This window comes from Saccharomyces mikatae (assembly GCF_947241705.1).
Source record: "Saccharomyces mikatae IFO 1815 strain IFO1815 genome assembly, chromosome: 6".
NCBI lineage: Eukaryota > Fungi > Ascomycota > Saccharomycetes > Saccharomycetales > Saccharomycetaceae > Saccharomyces > Saccharomyces mikatae.
Window position 1 is genome coordinate 27,850 of NC_079261.1, and position 14,801 is coordinate 42,650.

The 14,801-nt window shown below is 37.4% G+C and overlaps 5 protein-coding genes across 5 annotated transcripts; 2 read left to right on the top strand and 3 right to left on the bottom strand.

Moving 5' to 3' along the window:
- Nucleotides 1-877: 877 nt before the first annotated feature.
- ZNF1 (DNA-binding domain containing protein) lies at nucleotides 878-2,071 on the top strand (the record flags this gene model as incomplete). The annotated part of the gene is made up of 1 exon (XM_056222047.1): nucleotides 878-2,071. One exon carries the CDS (start codon nucleotides 878-880, stop codon nucleotides 2,069-2,071), a length of 1,194 nt encoding a protein of 397 aa, XP_056081777.1.
- A 2,061-nt stretch (nucleotides 2,072-4,132) lies between these two features.
- On the bottom strand, nucleotides 4,133-4,624 carry SMKI06G0080 (uncharacterized protein; the record flags this gene model as incomplete). The annotated part of the gene is made up of 1 exon (XM_056222048.1): nucleotides 4,133-4,624. One exon carries the CDS (start codon nucleotides 4,622-4,624, stop codon nucleotides 4,133-4,135), a length of 492 nt encoding a protein of 163 aa, XP_056081778.1.
- A 396-nt stretch (nucleotides 4,625-5,020) lies between these two features.
- Nucleotides 5,021-5,254, bottom strand: SMKI06G0090 (uncharacterized protein; the record flags this gene model as incomplete). Its single annotated transcript, XM_056222049.1, has 1 exon — nucleotides 5,021-5,254. The coding sequence occupies one exon, from the start codon at nucleotides 5,252-5,254 to the stop codon at nucleotides 5,021-5,023; it is 234 nt and encodes a 77-aa protein (XP_056081779.1).
- Nucleotides 5,255-6,733: 1,479 nt separating this feature from the next.
- SMKI06G0100 (sugar porter family MFS transporter) lies at nucleotides 6,734-8,443 on the top strand (the record flags this gene model as incomplete). Its single annotated transcript, XM_056222050.1, has 1 exon — nucleotides 6,734-8,443. One exon carries the CDS (start codon nucleotides 6,734-6,736, stop codon nucleotides 8,441-8,443), a length of 1,710 nt encoding a protein of 569 aa, XP_056081780.1.
- Nucleotides 8,444-9,346: 903 nt separating this feature from the next.
- SMKI06G0110 (uncharacterized protein) lies at nucleotides 9,347-11,257 on the bottom strand (the record flags this gene model as incomplete). Its single annotated transcript, XM_056222051.1, has 1 exon — nucleotides 9,347-11,257. One exon carries the CDS (start codon nucleotides 11,255-11,257, stop codon nucleotides 9,347-9,349), a length of 1,911 nt encoding a protein of 636 aa, XP_056081781.1.
- Nucleotides 11,258-14,801: the final 3,544 nt, after the last annotated feature.

Sequence of the window (14,801 nt, forward strand, 5' to 3'; positions counted from 1 at the left end):
TTAACGAGCTTCTCTGGCTGCACGCCTGCCACTGTGTTATGTAACGCTTAGATAAAATACTACGGTATTATGATGTTCGAGAGTTTCTCAGTAGCCCGAATTCATGCGAAAAAAACTCCGCCGTTCCAATAATCGGCAGCACACAGAAGCAACATCGTGTTGCTTACAACGCGTTCATAAATTTCATTTTAAGTTTGCTGTGCCAGAAATCTGAACGAAGAAAACGGTATCAACTCTATCACTCTTAGCTCAACGGAGTAAAACTTCGAATTTTCCCAGGACAAGACTACACACTATAAGTTCAAAATCTTGTACCAACGATCCAACAGAAAAGTGAAATTGTTGTTGCGGATGAATATTTCTATATGTACGTAGAGATTCATATATCTTGCTCTTAAGATCTGTCAAATCAGTAGTTTATTAAAGTGAAGTCCCTTTTCCCCTGTGTCCTCGAGGAGTCTACGGACTGGTCTGTGTGGTTCCTATCCCTTTTTCCCCCACCCCCCCCCGCTTTAAAAGTACCCCACGTTGTCAGCGCGTTTTTCCCCACCCCCGGCTTAATTAATCTGTTTGTTCTTTCGATTTAAATACGGAGAAAAAAAGATTAATTTCAAGAAATTATCATTGTTCTGTCAGATGGTTACAAAGCAAAAAACTCCTGCATCAAAAAATGGCACACAATGGACAGGCATGCGACTGCTGTTGCATTCGTCGAGTAAAGTGTGATCGTAAAGAACCATGTAACTGTTGTCTACAGCATAATCTGCAGTGTACATATCTTCGGCCTTTGAAAAAGAGAGGTCCAAAGCCCGTTAAGACAAAAAACTTGAAAATATTAGAAAATGTGCAGGTACTTACTAAGAGTAGCGTTGCAGGGATGATGAAGGTCCCAAAGACACTCATCGATCAATGTCTGCGGCTGTATAACGATAAACTGTATGTGATCTGGCCTTTACTTTGCTATGATGATCTTCACAAGCTTTTAGAGGAGAGATACGATGAAAACTGTGTGTACTGGTTTTTGGTTTCTCTTTCAGCGGCCACTCTTAGCGATTTACAGACTGAAATTGAATCCGAAGAGGGGGTTACATTTACAGGGAAGCAGCTGTCGAGTTCGTGCATGTCGTCACGCCACGAATTTGACGATTTCAATGGCAGTGACATATTCAAGATTATGACATATTACTGCTTGAACCGGTGTTACGCACAGATGTCTAATTCAAGAACTTCATACCGACTTTCTTGTGAAGCTGTAGGGCTCATCAAGCTGGCTGGATACCATCGCGAGGAAACTTTAGAACGTCTCCCTTTCAATGAGCAGCAACTTGGAAGAAAGGTTTACTATTTACTTCTCTTGACGGAGAGATACTTTTCTGTATATACACATTGTGCTACAAGTCTGGATACCACGATAGCTCCACCACAGCCGGAGATTGTAACCGATCCCCGGCTTTCTCTGGATAGCTTCCTGGAAATGATTAGGGTGTTCACTGTACCAGGAAAATGCTTCTTTGATGCTTTAGCTACCGATTGCGCTAATGTAACTTGTACTGAAGAATCTTTAAAAAAAATATGGAAGGAACTTCATACGGTGCCGCTCGAGATAGAGCCCTGGTCCTACGGTTATGTAGACATATCATTTTCGCGGCACTGGATTAGAACACTTGCTTGGAAGCTGGTTCTTCAAATAAGTGGTATGCGAATTAGTTTCCTTTCGAACAACAAAAACGCGCATATTCCCGTAGAGGTCGCTAGAGACATGTTGGAAGACACATTTTTGATCCCGAACAATCTCTATGCGGTACACGGTCCTGGAATATCAGTGAAGGCACTAGAAATAGCGGACGCATTAGTGGACGTCGTGAACCAGTATGATCCGAAAATCGAGTCAGAGGCGTGGAGTTTTCTGTTCGATATATCTAAGTTTGTTTTTTCTCTTAAGCATTGTGATAGCACATTGGTTGATAAGTTTAAAAAAAAGTGCCAGTGTGCACTTATCACGCTTCCTATCTCTAAGCCATTAGAAACTACAGATAGAACTAAAGAAGAAGCCGATAAGATTGTTAACTAAGCCTATTTCCCTCCAAGTTCAAAGTCTTATGAGGTTGTAATTATGACCACTGCCAATTTCCACTGTTGGATGTGCCCTGAATAATTCCTGATTGCTCTTTAATATATAAGAGGCTTAGGTAGAGCAAAGGATAGTGGCTTTCTTCAAGTTCAGAAAGTGGGTACTAATGATAATATAATTGTTAGCATGTGTGAAGCATTATGAGATTACGACAGTATTTTTGATTATCGTGTTTTCAAGTAAAACATAAAGATATGCCGATCTAAGGTTGAAGCCGGAGTTGGCCTATCCATCGTTACTGTCGCAAGACATAGTACTTGTCTATGCATGATATTAGTTGTTATATAATGTTATGATCAAAATAAAGTTGTTTTTATATTCGAGTATTAAGGTTTGTTGAGCACGAAGACAGTGAGATTTCGCAAGAAGCTCTTGCCTTGCAATTTTACAAATTTTTCATAGAAAGTTGCAACATCTTCAGCAGGCCACTTGCAGAATCTGAAAGCTTGAAGCGTAATACAAAACAAATGGTACTGTACTTATGGAAAAATAGGACTCCTTGAATTTCAATCAAATTAAAACTAATAAAAACGCTTCGCAAGAATAATTAAAAACCTTTTTTTTGCTTCAGCTTTAGTTATGTATAACCAGGCATAATGCCTTCATATATTAGCAACATTTAAGTGATTTAATCAAGGCTCACCGGCACTTTAATGCTCTAGTGGGGCTGCTGACAAGTACGTATCAAAAAAATCAAAGAAAATCGCCCTTTAAACATTACTCGATACCTACTATATGTTTTTACTATACTTTTATATGTTCAGAAACAGAAAAAGGACTAGATACATCCATACGCAGCGGTCTGCCACTATTCCTGCCATGGTTTACGAGGTAATTACAACTCGGTGAAGTGAGTGAATATGTTATAAAGATACAATGGAAACTGGGTAGCTTTTGCTCCCACAAAAGTAAGTAGAGGGAATAGCATAGTGCGTATCCCAACGTTGCCTTTAACTTAAAGGAGACCAAAGAGTAAAATTAAAACTCCGATACAGTGCATTGTATCTTCCGTTACTAGCGGTACTTAAATAATATTATTCACAATATTTACGTGTGGATTAGTGTTAAAACAAGAATTTGCTATCCTTCAAGATATTGGTACAACAGATGAATTCTTTCGTTCATCTTGCTACGCTATTACCATATAATACGGTTGCTAAAAGAATGTCTTTAATTCTATGAGACAAATAAAATCATATTCTAATTATTATCAAACTTGGAATAGTTGGGAATTAATTTCACTATTCCGTTATCAGTTCAAAGATTTATATTAGCTATATTTCACATTAATACGCTTAAATTTTAATTCCGACAACCTAAAATATGTGGGGTTTACTTTTGAAGAATTAATTCACTTTTTTTTCCGACTCATAGACTTTTGGAAGGTGAACAACACGCATGATACCGCACAAAATGCAGTATTTAAGCTTTTCCTGGATTTCTATGTGAATAGTCACAACAGCATGAGGCAACAAGTTCAATGGTTCTGTTGGTGCAGTTCTTGTGAACTCTTCGGTCAAGCTATAAAAACATTGAGCCAAAATACAATATATTGCCCCTTTTTCATTCTCATTTCTTGGCTATAAGAGGAAATGAGCCAGTCGCAAATAGCGAAAACACCTATAGGGCCGTTTCTTCTTTGCATCTTGAGATTAAATAAAATAACCAAGAAGAGTTACAATTCATTAAATTTTCGTCTCGAGCTTCAAGGCCTCCAATGGGGCGATTACTGAAGTAGTAGATGTCCATGGTCTCAGGAATCGTACACTTAAAAGGTATTCGTTTCAGCATTATTTTGGAATTCGTACATTCTACTTCTCTTCATATCATGAGATGGGATACAGTATTTGATTATTAAGTGTTTTAAGTGCGGTGCAACAAAAGACTGCTTTCAGCTGGTTTGTAAGATAAAAATACAATGCGCAAGGAAGAACAAACGTAATCTGAAACAGGAGAACATAATTTAACAAAAATAAGAAGATAAAAAATTCCTTTTTGTCATTACGAATCTCTACAGAAACATACGAAAATAAACACTAATGCCATCATTACTTTATGAGTAAAACCTTCCTTACCATTGCTGTAAGGTACGCGACTTGCCATCTGATTCTGCAGAGTTGCTGGAAAATATAGTTCAAGAAGCCCTTTTATCAGGGACTTGGAAATTTGTGTTGTTGCTACTGAAATTGAAAAAGGTAAAACTTTCTTTTTACTATCCATATCTTTGGTGAACATGAACAATATGTCGTTATCTAAATCAAAGAATTGGAGGGTATGTCCGTACACAAGAATATCATTGTGCTCTTTTCTAACCTGCAAGGCCTTTTTCCAGAAAAAGAAAACAGAGTCTTTGTCTTTCAACTCAGCTTCTGCGTTAATGCCGTCCCTAAACGATTCATTTGTATCCAACCAAGGTTCTTCACCAGTCCATGGGAAAGGTGTTCTTTCATGGTCCCTGGAAATCAAAGCTAAAGCTTCAAAGAACTTTCTCATTTTTTCTGAGTCCTCGCCGAAGTCACGTTTGATAGCAGCGTATGTACCAGTGCCTTCGAAACATTCGATTTGTTCAAAATTTGTATTTTGAAGTCAGATATTCGCAGTTCCTGACTCTAGTGAATAAACACAGTACCAGTAGATGATATGATAAGTGTGGCCAACATTTTCGAAGAAGTCACACGCCACTTACAATAATCACAACCGAAACGCGAAACACTACGAGGTTGATCGTGGTTTTCTACATAGATAGCGGACCAGCAATCAGTGTCTTTCGATAATAGAGAATTTTCTGCAAGAGCCTGCCTAAAGTCTTTCAAGGTAATGGGAGTAAGCTCATACCTAAATTCGGGCCTCACCAACTGGTGTGGGCTCAAAGTTAAACATCGTGTTAAGTTATCCCTCCTTGGCATTAGTGTAGTCCTTAAAGTCATTTTCATTCCCGATACCAACTTCACCAACAGTCATAATTTCTTTGCCTTCTGGGACTTGAGAAATCATATATTGACGCATTTCCTTATGGTACTCGTGAATACGTGGTCCATTTATGAAGAAAGCTGTCCCATCCTGGTAAGGAACGGTTGGATCAGTAATAGGAGCATCTGGCAAGCCTTCGACTTTAGAGTACATGCTACCCACATCAATTCTGAGTCCATCCACATTGTGACGTAACCAATAGTTTACTGATGATTCATAAATAGCCTTACGGCACTCTTCATTTTCTCAGTTGAAATCAGGTTGACCAAGAGCAAAAACATACATGAACTCGCCTGTTCTCTCATCATATCTCCAAGCTGATCCACCTAGGAAAGTCCTCCAGTTGTTTGGGGGAATTGGATCACCTCTTTCATCGTAACCCTTAGGATGTTTCTAGAAAAACCAGTCACGGTTTGGGTTTGTTTTAGAAAATCTACTTTCTTTGAACCACTCATGCTCCTCAGAACGATGGTTAACGACCAAGTCAACAATCGCCTTGATACCTCTTTTATGAAATTCTTCGATCAATTGGAAACAATCCTCGTTCGTACCCGTAGCGAAGCCAAATCATTTCATAGTTGGCAATTACGTATTCCAAATCTTTCTGAGGAGACTCATAGAATGGAGCAATCCACATAGTGTCAACACCTAACTCTTTAATCTAGACAAGTTGGGAAGTAACCCCGGCCAGATCACTTCATCCCTCATTTTCGGAGTCCTTAAAGCTAGCGAAGTAAATTTAATAGACCGTGACTCTTTCCACCTTTTTGAATTCTAGATAATTGTCATAACTTTCTTCACTTTTCCTTAATTCCCTTTGCGGAAACAACCGAGATCTTATATTCGGAAAATGTGGAAACTAGTCACGAAATACATCATTTATCCATGTTACCACAAATTAACGAGCTATGAGTCCTGCCCAATCATTCGGAGTTGAGCATGTCATCTTTTGAGGAAGAACGTATTTTTTTGTTTAATAAAGGCGGTCATCATTTTTAAAGGCAAGATGCACCTATTCTATTTCTCCGTATTTCTCCGTATTTTCCCCGAAAAATTCTATGTTGAGAAAAAGAATATAGTTTATTACTCCATATTTTTTCCTGCTGTAACTAAAGGTTTTAGGTTATTACCGTCTGAATTTATCCATGGAAAAATTTATTAACTTTGTCGGAAATGGGAACCTCCCGGTAAGCGTGATAGCTTATTCTATTTGGGCCGTAGAATTGCTAGCAAAGAAGGTTTCGCAAAAACTAGTAACTCCGCACAAGTGAGGCAGCCTAGCTGGGCATAGGCCCATGTAAGACTAAGAGCTTTTGGAAGAATTGAGAGATTCGCGTTACCCGTTGATCATCTCTGGCATTTTTTCCCGAAAATACTCCCGAGTGCTGTCATTGTCTTCTAGGCACTTTACAATTTTACGACACTAAGCTGCGAATGCTTGAATTGACTGCAATTGAAGAAATAACGCAAGGAGTAAAACATTCACATATTGGGGTATTGAGGTTAACATAAATGATAAAATGAATCTTGGCAAGTTATATTTAACGGGCACTTTTTTTTTTTCTCCAGAGTTTTTGTTCTTTGATCTTTTGGCGTTCCTTGGATACGATCAGTAAATTATAACGTCAAAGTATGACTTCTGTTGGAACTAACTTACCGAATGAATGTATTCCTATGGAGGCTGTAGAAGGTAGCCGTTTGTCGGCGGATAATTCCTCGCATCTTTCAGCACCAACTGTGGAGGAGAACAAAGATTTTCCTAATAGTACTGGGGAAGAGGCAGAGGAGATTGTTCTCCCAGAGAAGCCTGCTTCTGCCTATGTTACTGTCTCTATTATGTGTTTGTGTATGGCGTTTGGTGGATTTATGTCTGGTTGGGATACTGGTACAATTTCTGGGTTTGTCAACCAGACTGATTTCTTAAGAAGATTTGGTAATTATAGTCATTCCAAAGGCACTTACTACTTGTCTAATGTGAGAACTGGGTTGATTGTGTCTATCTTTAATGTGGGAAGTGCCATTGGCTGTCTTTTCCTGTCTAAACTTGGTGATATTTATGGTCGTTGCATGGGTTTAATCATAGTTATTGTCGTTTATATGGTTGGTATTGTTATTCAGATTGCCTCTGTGGATAAATGGTATCAATATTTTATTGGAAGGATTATCGCTGGTATTGGTGCTGGCTCTATCAGTGTTCTTGCTCCAATGCTTATTTCAGAAACTGCACCAAAGCATATCAGAGGTACGTTGCTTGCTTGTTGGCAATTGATGGTGACATTCGCCATTTTCCTGGGTTATTGTACTAATTATGGTACTAAAACTTACTCAAATTCTGTTCAATGGCGTGTTCCTCTTGGTCTATGTTTTGCATGGGCCATTATCATGATCGGAGGTATGATGTTCGTCCCGGAATCGCCTCGGTTTCTGGTACAAGTTAAGAAGACTGAACAAGCTAGAGCTTCCTTTGCCAAGTCAAATAAGCTTAGCGTTGACGATCCTGCTGTGATTGCCGAGATCGATCTTCTTGTAGCGGGTGTTGAGGCCGAAGAAGCAATGGGAACAGCTTCTTGGAAGGAATTATTTTCGACAAAGACTAAAGTGTTCCAACGTTTATCAATGACGGTCATGATTAACTCTTTGCAACAACTTACTGGTGATAACTATTTCTTCTACTACGGTACTACTATCTTCAAATCTGTTGGTATGACCGACTCTTTCGAGACTTCTATTGTATTGGGTATCGTTAATTTTGCTTCATGTTTCTTTTCACTTTACTCAGTTGATAAGTTAGGCCGTCGTAAATGTCTTTTGCTTGGGGCAGCTACCATGACAGCCTGCATGGTTATTTATGCTTCTGTTGGTGTTACAAGATTATATCCCAATGGTAAGAACCAGCCATCATCCAAAGGTGCTGGTAATTGTATGATTGTCTTTACTTGTTTCTACATTTTCTGCTTTTCCTGCACTTGGGGACCGGTTTGTTATGTGATTATTTCTGAAACATTTCCACTAAGAGTGAGATCCAAGTGTATGTCAGTTGCAACTGCGGCCAACTTGCTATGGGGTTTCCTGATTGGGTTTTTCACACCTTTCATTACGTCAGCAATTGATTTCTACTATGGTTACGTTTTCATGGGCTGCTTAGCGTTTTCGTATTTTTACGTTTTCTTCTTTGTTCCAGAAACAAAGGGACTTTCTTTAGAAGAAGTTGACGAAATGTGGATAGACGGGGTTTTACCATGGAAATCCACATCCTGGGTCCCAGCTTCTAGAAGAAATGCTGATTACGATAATGAGAAATTACAACATGACGAGAAACCTTTGTACAAGAGATTGTTTTAAACTGACAATAACGTCAGGAATGGTTTTTTGATTTATAGACATACATATGTGCGTTGTGCATCGTAGAACTTTACAGTATATATGGCTTACTTGATGCATTATTATAAAAAATGAAAAGTATAACGAGTTCATGGATTAATTTTATTGCCCTATATCGGGGTAGCTAGATATCTTTTCACATTTCATTAATTACACACAAGTGTGTTGGAGTAACTATGAAAAGAAAATTGGTACTAGGTTGTTCGTTGGTTAAAAATTCAGCTTCAAAACAGTAAAGCTGAAAGATATTCTGGGGGACTCGACATCACTAATAATATACTTTGCTATTAATCAAGTTTTTTTTATCATTACTTGTATAATATTATATAGGGTGTTAAATTATGACTTGAATTTTGAAAAACAGTGATGAAAGTTAGTGAAAGCTGAAACGCAAGGATTAATAATGTAATATAATAATGAAATGCAACGTATAAACAAAAAAAATAGATAAGAATATTATGTATGATTATTGAATCTACATTTTATACTTGTCTACCCTCTAAGCGATCTTCTGTTAATTTATGTATACATAATAATACCTCTCTTATCAACAATGGGATCCTAATAATGTTCTCAAATTGTCCCATGATCTCAACTAGTGAATTTTATAGGATTGTGAGGTTTCTTTATATACGTCTAGTAATACATCAATATTACATTATATATTCTAAATATTGCCTTCGTTAGTTCTTAGCAATCAGTAGGATTAATAATAATTATTAAATATCCGTATTTACATGAAAGTTAAATTTCAGGTAACTCTTTTGATAATAAACAAAGTGAACACGTACAAAATTAGATGAATAAAAAAAATGGTTTACAATTATTTACTTACTGTTGTATTCAAAATATATAGAGAATTATTTATTTCCAGAAATCAAAAGCCCTATTTAGTAAAGTCTTTTTAGACCCATTGGCATTGTGATGGTAGTCTTCTATCTGTTCACCTTCCACACAGTTTTGTTGATCACCCAAATAGTAATTGGTTTGGAACAGTGCAACAACAAACATGATGGAACTGACACCAAGACCCATACAGAAGAGGGTATAATTAACTTCTTGATACGCACTAATGGCACCTTCTCTGTTTATCGATCCCCACGGTTCTTCCCAGATAGAAGTAAGAGATTCAAAAAATGCAACTGCCTTTTCCTTATCTGGGACATATTTAAACAAGGCACCAGGTAACTGATCGGTCCAAACAGCAGAAGTGATGGCTGTACCAACGGCTGCACCAATAGAACTGTAAAGAGACAAAACAGAGATGGTTGCAGCCATATCTTGATGAGGAACAGCAGCCTGAGCCGCAACCTGAGTGCCCATAACATTAGCAGCATCACCAAAGTTAGTAACAACCAAGGCAGCTACGACAAGGCCAATACCAGGACTACCGTCTTTTTTAGAGCATGCCACGTAAAGACCCATGCCGATTAATTTAATTGCAATGCCAACGACTTGGAATATCTTATAACGGTGAAAACCTCTGAACAGAGCACCCCAAACAACCCCAAAGAAACATAATCCCATAGTTGTGGTATTTGAAAGATAGACCCAGTCTCTATAAGACAAATTTAAAACGACAAAGGTATAAGAGGTAAAGAATAAAAGAGAGAAATAGCCAGCCATTTGGTAAATGAAATCAATGATGACACAACAAATAAACGTTCTATTCATTAATACCCTCTTAGGAAGTAAGGGGAATGGCGCAAAAAAAACTTCGAAGACAACATACGAAATAAGGAGGATGCCACCAACCACTTCCATGGCAATCATACTAGGATTATTCCAGCCGCCTTCAGCATATGAGTATAAAGAACATGGAAGCAGGATCAAAGAGAAAGCAAAACCAAGTAAAATTAAACCAAACGCATCGATCTCTATTAATGACACCTTGAGAAGCTCCCAATATACCTTAAATCCACGAATACGAGCTTCTGTAACTTCTACTTTCTTTTTGGCAAGTGGGTCAAAACCAATGGGAATTTCTCCTGCCTTGTTGGCACTGTGCTCTAAGTATGCCATAACAAGGATAGCTGGGGTTAATGCGACTGGAGTAATAATAGCAAACATACCATACCCCCACCTCCAGTTACTGTTGATTATATCTTCGACAATGTAACCAGAGATCCAAGTGGTGACTAGGTAAGGAACAGATAAAAGAGAAGTGAAAAAAGATCTCCATTTCAATGTGGTTGTGTCAGCAATAATAACCATATTCATTAAACTGATTCCTGACTGACCAACTGCAATAAAAACAGAACCTATCACATATGCCGAAATATTTGGCGAACAAGCAGTGATGACAAACCCTATGACATAAAGTAACAAAACCACAAAATAGGTAACAGGCCTGGAACTCAAATCTGAGATTTTGGCAATAAAAGGTTTGCAAACAGCGCCGATGACGGAATTGGCAATTGTTAGTGTAGACAACATAGAGTGCCTATTGAACGAGGAAGTCGCATAAGGTTGATAATTATACGTAGTTGTGGCATCTAAAGCGGCAACCCATGAAGTTAAAAAGATTGAAAGGCCAAGAATCCATATGACCTTTGTACTCATTTTTTCTCGAACAACCTCAATCCTGGTGACACCTCTAGTTTTTACGATTTTTTCTCCGTTACAGGACGTTATTGAAGATGAAACTTGCTGAAGACAGCCATTAACAGATATTAAATCCTTTTCGGCAGCATCTTTTCTTGCCTCATCATGCAGTTTCTCTTGAAAATTAAGCTGTCCACTTGTACTGTCTGTCATAGATACTAAGCCCGTCATCAGAGCTTTTAAACAAATCTAACGAGTATAGAACGATATCGAATAATATATTTCAAAATACCGCTGTAAATGCCATTTTTGCCCATTATATATATGAAATAGCATGTCAAATATTGGAAATTTGCTGAAATCCGAATTAGCCACTTCAAAGATCCTGCATTCTAGATTTCTTTCTACGGATAGTAATAACTTGTGTAGGCGATTCTATATAATGCACCTGTTTTTCTTTTATATTGTTCTGTGCTGTGCCTGTACGGCTGGCTCAAATGAAAACTAAAAACTTTATTAGTGTTTTGGATTGCCGAAATCGTGCGCATCGAACTGAAACCATAGGCAGTCATTGTTCAACTTGTGCACCTGTAGAATACGTCATTATTTTTCATGATGATGTAGTCTGGTAGCACGGTTATGAAGTCCACAGATTCACAGCCTTTTTTTTAGTAGTAAGTTGTTTTCGTAGTTGTTAAAACCGCTGGTTTCTCGGTGTTTAATTTCGTCTTTCACGTCAAGTAGCACTATCATTTGCCGGAAGTATGATTCTGTATTTTCAATTTCATGAGAGGAATAAGCCACTGAAGTTGGAAAATTTTTCAGAAGCATGATGCCGGGGACAAAGCCTCAATGAACAGTAATTGAGTAGTTAAGTTTCTTCAGCCGCACATTTTTTGTAAACACAGAAACAGATTTAACACGCTTCTTCATATGAAGCCAGAAGAAGAAAAACTCATTTAATATCTATAGTTTTCCATGTTTTCTTTTTAGTGTGCATCAAGAATGATAGAATGAATATCTGGTTGATTATAACACGAATATCTGACACTAGGAGACGCTAGTTGGTCGCTTCACGCAAATATATCAATGCGTAGAACGAAGTGGGGAAGTTGTGCTCGAGAGAGAGACGGTTTTATAAGTGCAGTCACCAACATTTTTTCGATCACGATCGAGTTGTTTAACATGAGTAAAATCTCTCTCTAAACAAGCTTTGTTTGACGATATTATTCACTTTATAAACGGTAGTAAAGTCATCGCAGTCTGTAGAATCACTTGACCTTTCTAAAAATCTTCTGTTTCTTCCAGCTGTTTTTCAAATAGTCTATGTATAGCTGTCGGTGTTTCTGTCTTCGATTTTAATTATCGATGCGCTAGTGTTTACAAACATAAGGAATAAACAAAATCAGAATAACGAGTTTAATGAATACAACATCTTACTGTTCCTCGGTGGTGAGAGCCATTTCAGGTGACGAAACTTTAAAGGAAAAGATAACCTAAACCAATGACGCTAACAATAGTCAAGAGCAAATAACGGCCAGGGGAAAAGCAATTACCTGCTCTATATTAATCAACTATGGTATCGCACGGCTTTGTCAGGACAAATAAAGTATCACCAACCATCTCACTCTATTCCTTTGCTTTCTTTTACAAGGCACGGCGCTACCCTGAGTGTGGACACTACATAGTTTTAACGTCGTATTCATAATTGCGTTGAAGAAAACGTTTTTCAGTTTAAAACAAGCTAGTTACAGTAAGTCGACATATAAAACATATCGGAAACTACGTAATCTGCGACTGGTAAGATATCCTTTTTATTTTCTCAAAAGCACCATGATATACATCTTTTCGAACAAAATTCTTTGATATATAATTTTTACATTGCGTGGTGTTCTTATTGATGGCTGAGGTATAACAATCATGCTGGAAATGGTCATATTTTGGGAAAAGTATACGGATCCGCATCCTACAGAGTTTAAAGGAGTGGTTGCTTTCACAATATACAGGCCAGAGGGCAATAAATGCACCACGATCATGTCCTGCGGCGGAGAGAAATCTTTGTAGTTTATCTATCAAATCGAAGCAGTCCTTAGTCATTACTCTTTCAATTAGCGCTTAGTGCTCATAATACTCGCTTTACGCGTTCAATAGAGTGTAACAAATTAAAGTGTATAAAACTCACCAGATAGTGTTTGGTCGGTGAGAGAGCAATTTCACTACATCATTCGTGAGATTAAGGGAACAAGAATTGGATGAATTTTTTAGCAAAAGTGTGCCTTTATTCATTAGGCTACTTGATTTAATAAACATTGAACTCAAGTTACTCATTAGAGGAATATTATGTCTTTTTAGAAGCTTTGTAAGACAGAAACCACGAGTCTCTTTCGGAAACCAGTGCGCAGTCACAAGAACCACAGATCATGTCCGGAAATCATAATCTCATGAGCTTATATACTCAAAGGAGTATGTCTACGTTAGCGGGTAATTAGATTTTTGGGACCCAATGGATCGTATATGTGACAAGAAATCCTTTACAGAGGATTGACTGTTTCCTCATTAACTGTTCATTGCAAATAAGCTATATTTCAAGCTGCTATGTATACTTATGGAACCAAGGTCTTTTCAGGGTTCTCAAAATGAAATAAAGTTTCAATGTATATCCTTCCTGTATTCAAAATTTTGGTACCACCAAATTATCATGTCTCTGTCGAAACTTTCACCGAACCCACAGTTTGTAAAGTTGTTATCAATGTATCTAACCTTCTTTGAGGTTGTATAATTTAACTTTTTGCAGAAAAGGTGTTCTTGATTTTCGTGTATAGGAGAAAAAATGTCCATTTTTTCACCTTACATAACACATGATACTGAATTTCACTCCCTGGTAAAGTCTTCAAATGCGCCCGCCAATTCTTGCTCTTATTTTTTATTTTATTGGAGTGTAATTAGTGTCTTGAACAAAGAAAAATGCCACCTTTTTTTTACCTTATTCGGGATTTGAGCAAAAGTAAAAATGCACTGACTATCGAGAAAAACTAACGTGAGTTCTGTTTTGGACTTGATTGTTAAAATTACACCAACAAGAAGAATGATTAAATTTCATTTTCTGCATCTAATCGTAGGTTCATGAGAGGTTATTCTGGCAGCTTTTCAAATATATTCTTTTCTTGAAAGGGAAAATCTCCAAGGGAAACAATCTTCCCACCAATATAAAACCAGTTTGGTAGGGGAATCAATATAGCATCTATTTCAATTTGAATTTTCAAGTTCGTATTAGAAAAGAATTATTCTGGGACACCTTTATCGGTTGACATTACAACGAGAAGATAACAACATTTTCTGTGTTTATCATTTTTTGAATTTAAGATTTTTAGACTAGAAGCGTCTTAAGACGTCATGCTTCTTTTTAAACTATTTTGATTCTAACATGTATTATTCCGTCTTTCATTCTTATTGTAGCCTTTTTCATCTCATGGCTTTAGGAACAAAAAAAAGTAACGGATATCATATTGTTTGCGCCCTAGTAATGGTTTCTCATACTAGTTCGAATGCACTTTATCTTTACTCTGGAGCAAGCACATGTATATATTTTGCTTTTCATTCTTGCAGTTAAATCGCGCATAGCCTTCGAATGGCATTAGCTATCGTGTCGCCATTGTGCTTCCCAAAAGGTATAAAATATAGGTATTTCTTTCTCTATAGTTCATGACATGATGTAAGCAAATCCAATTTCTTTGTTAGAATAAATACTGGAATAGAAATACGCAACGATCCAAAA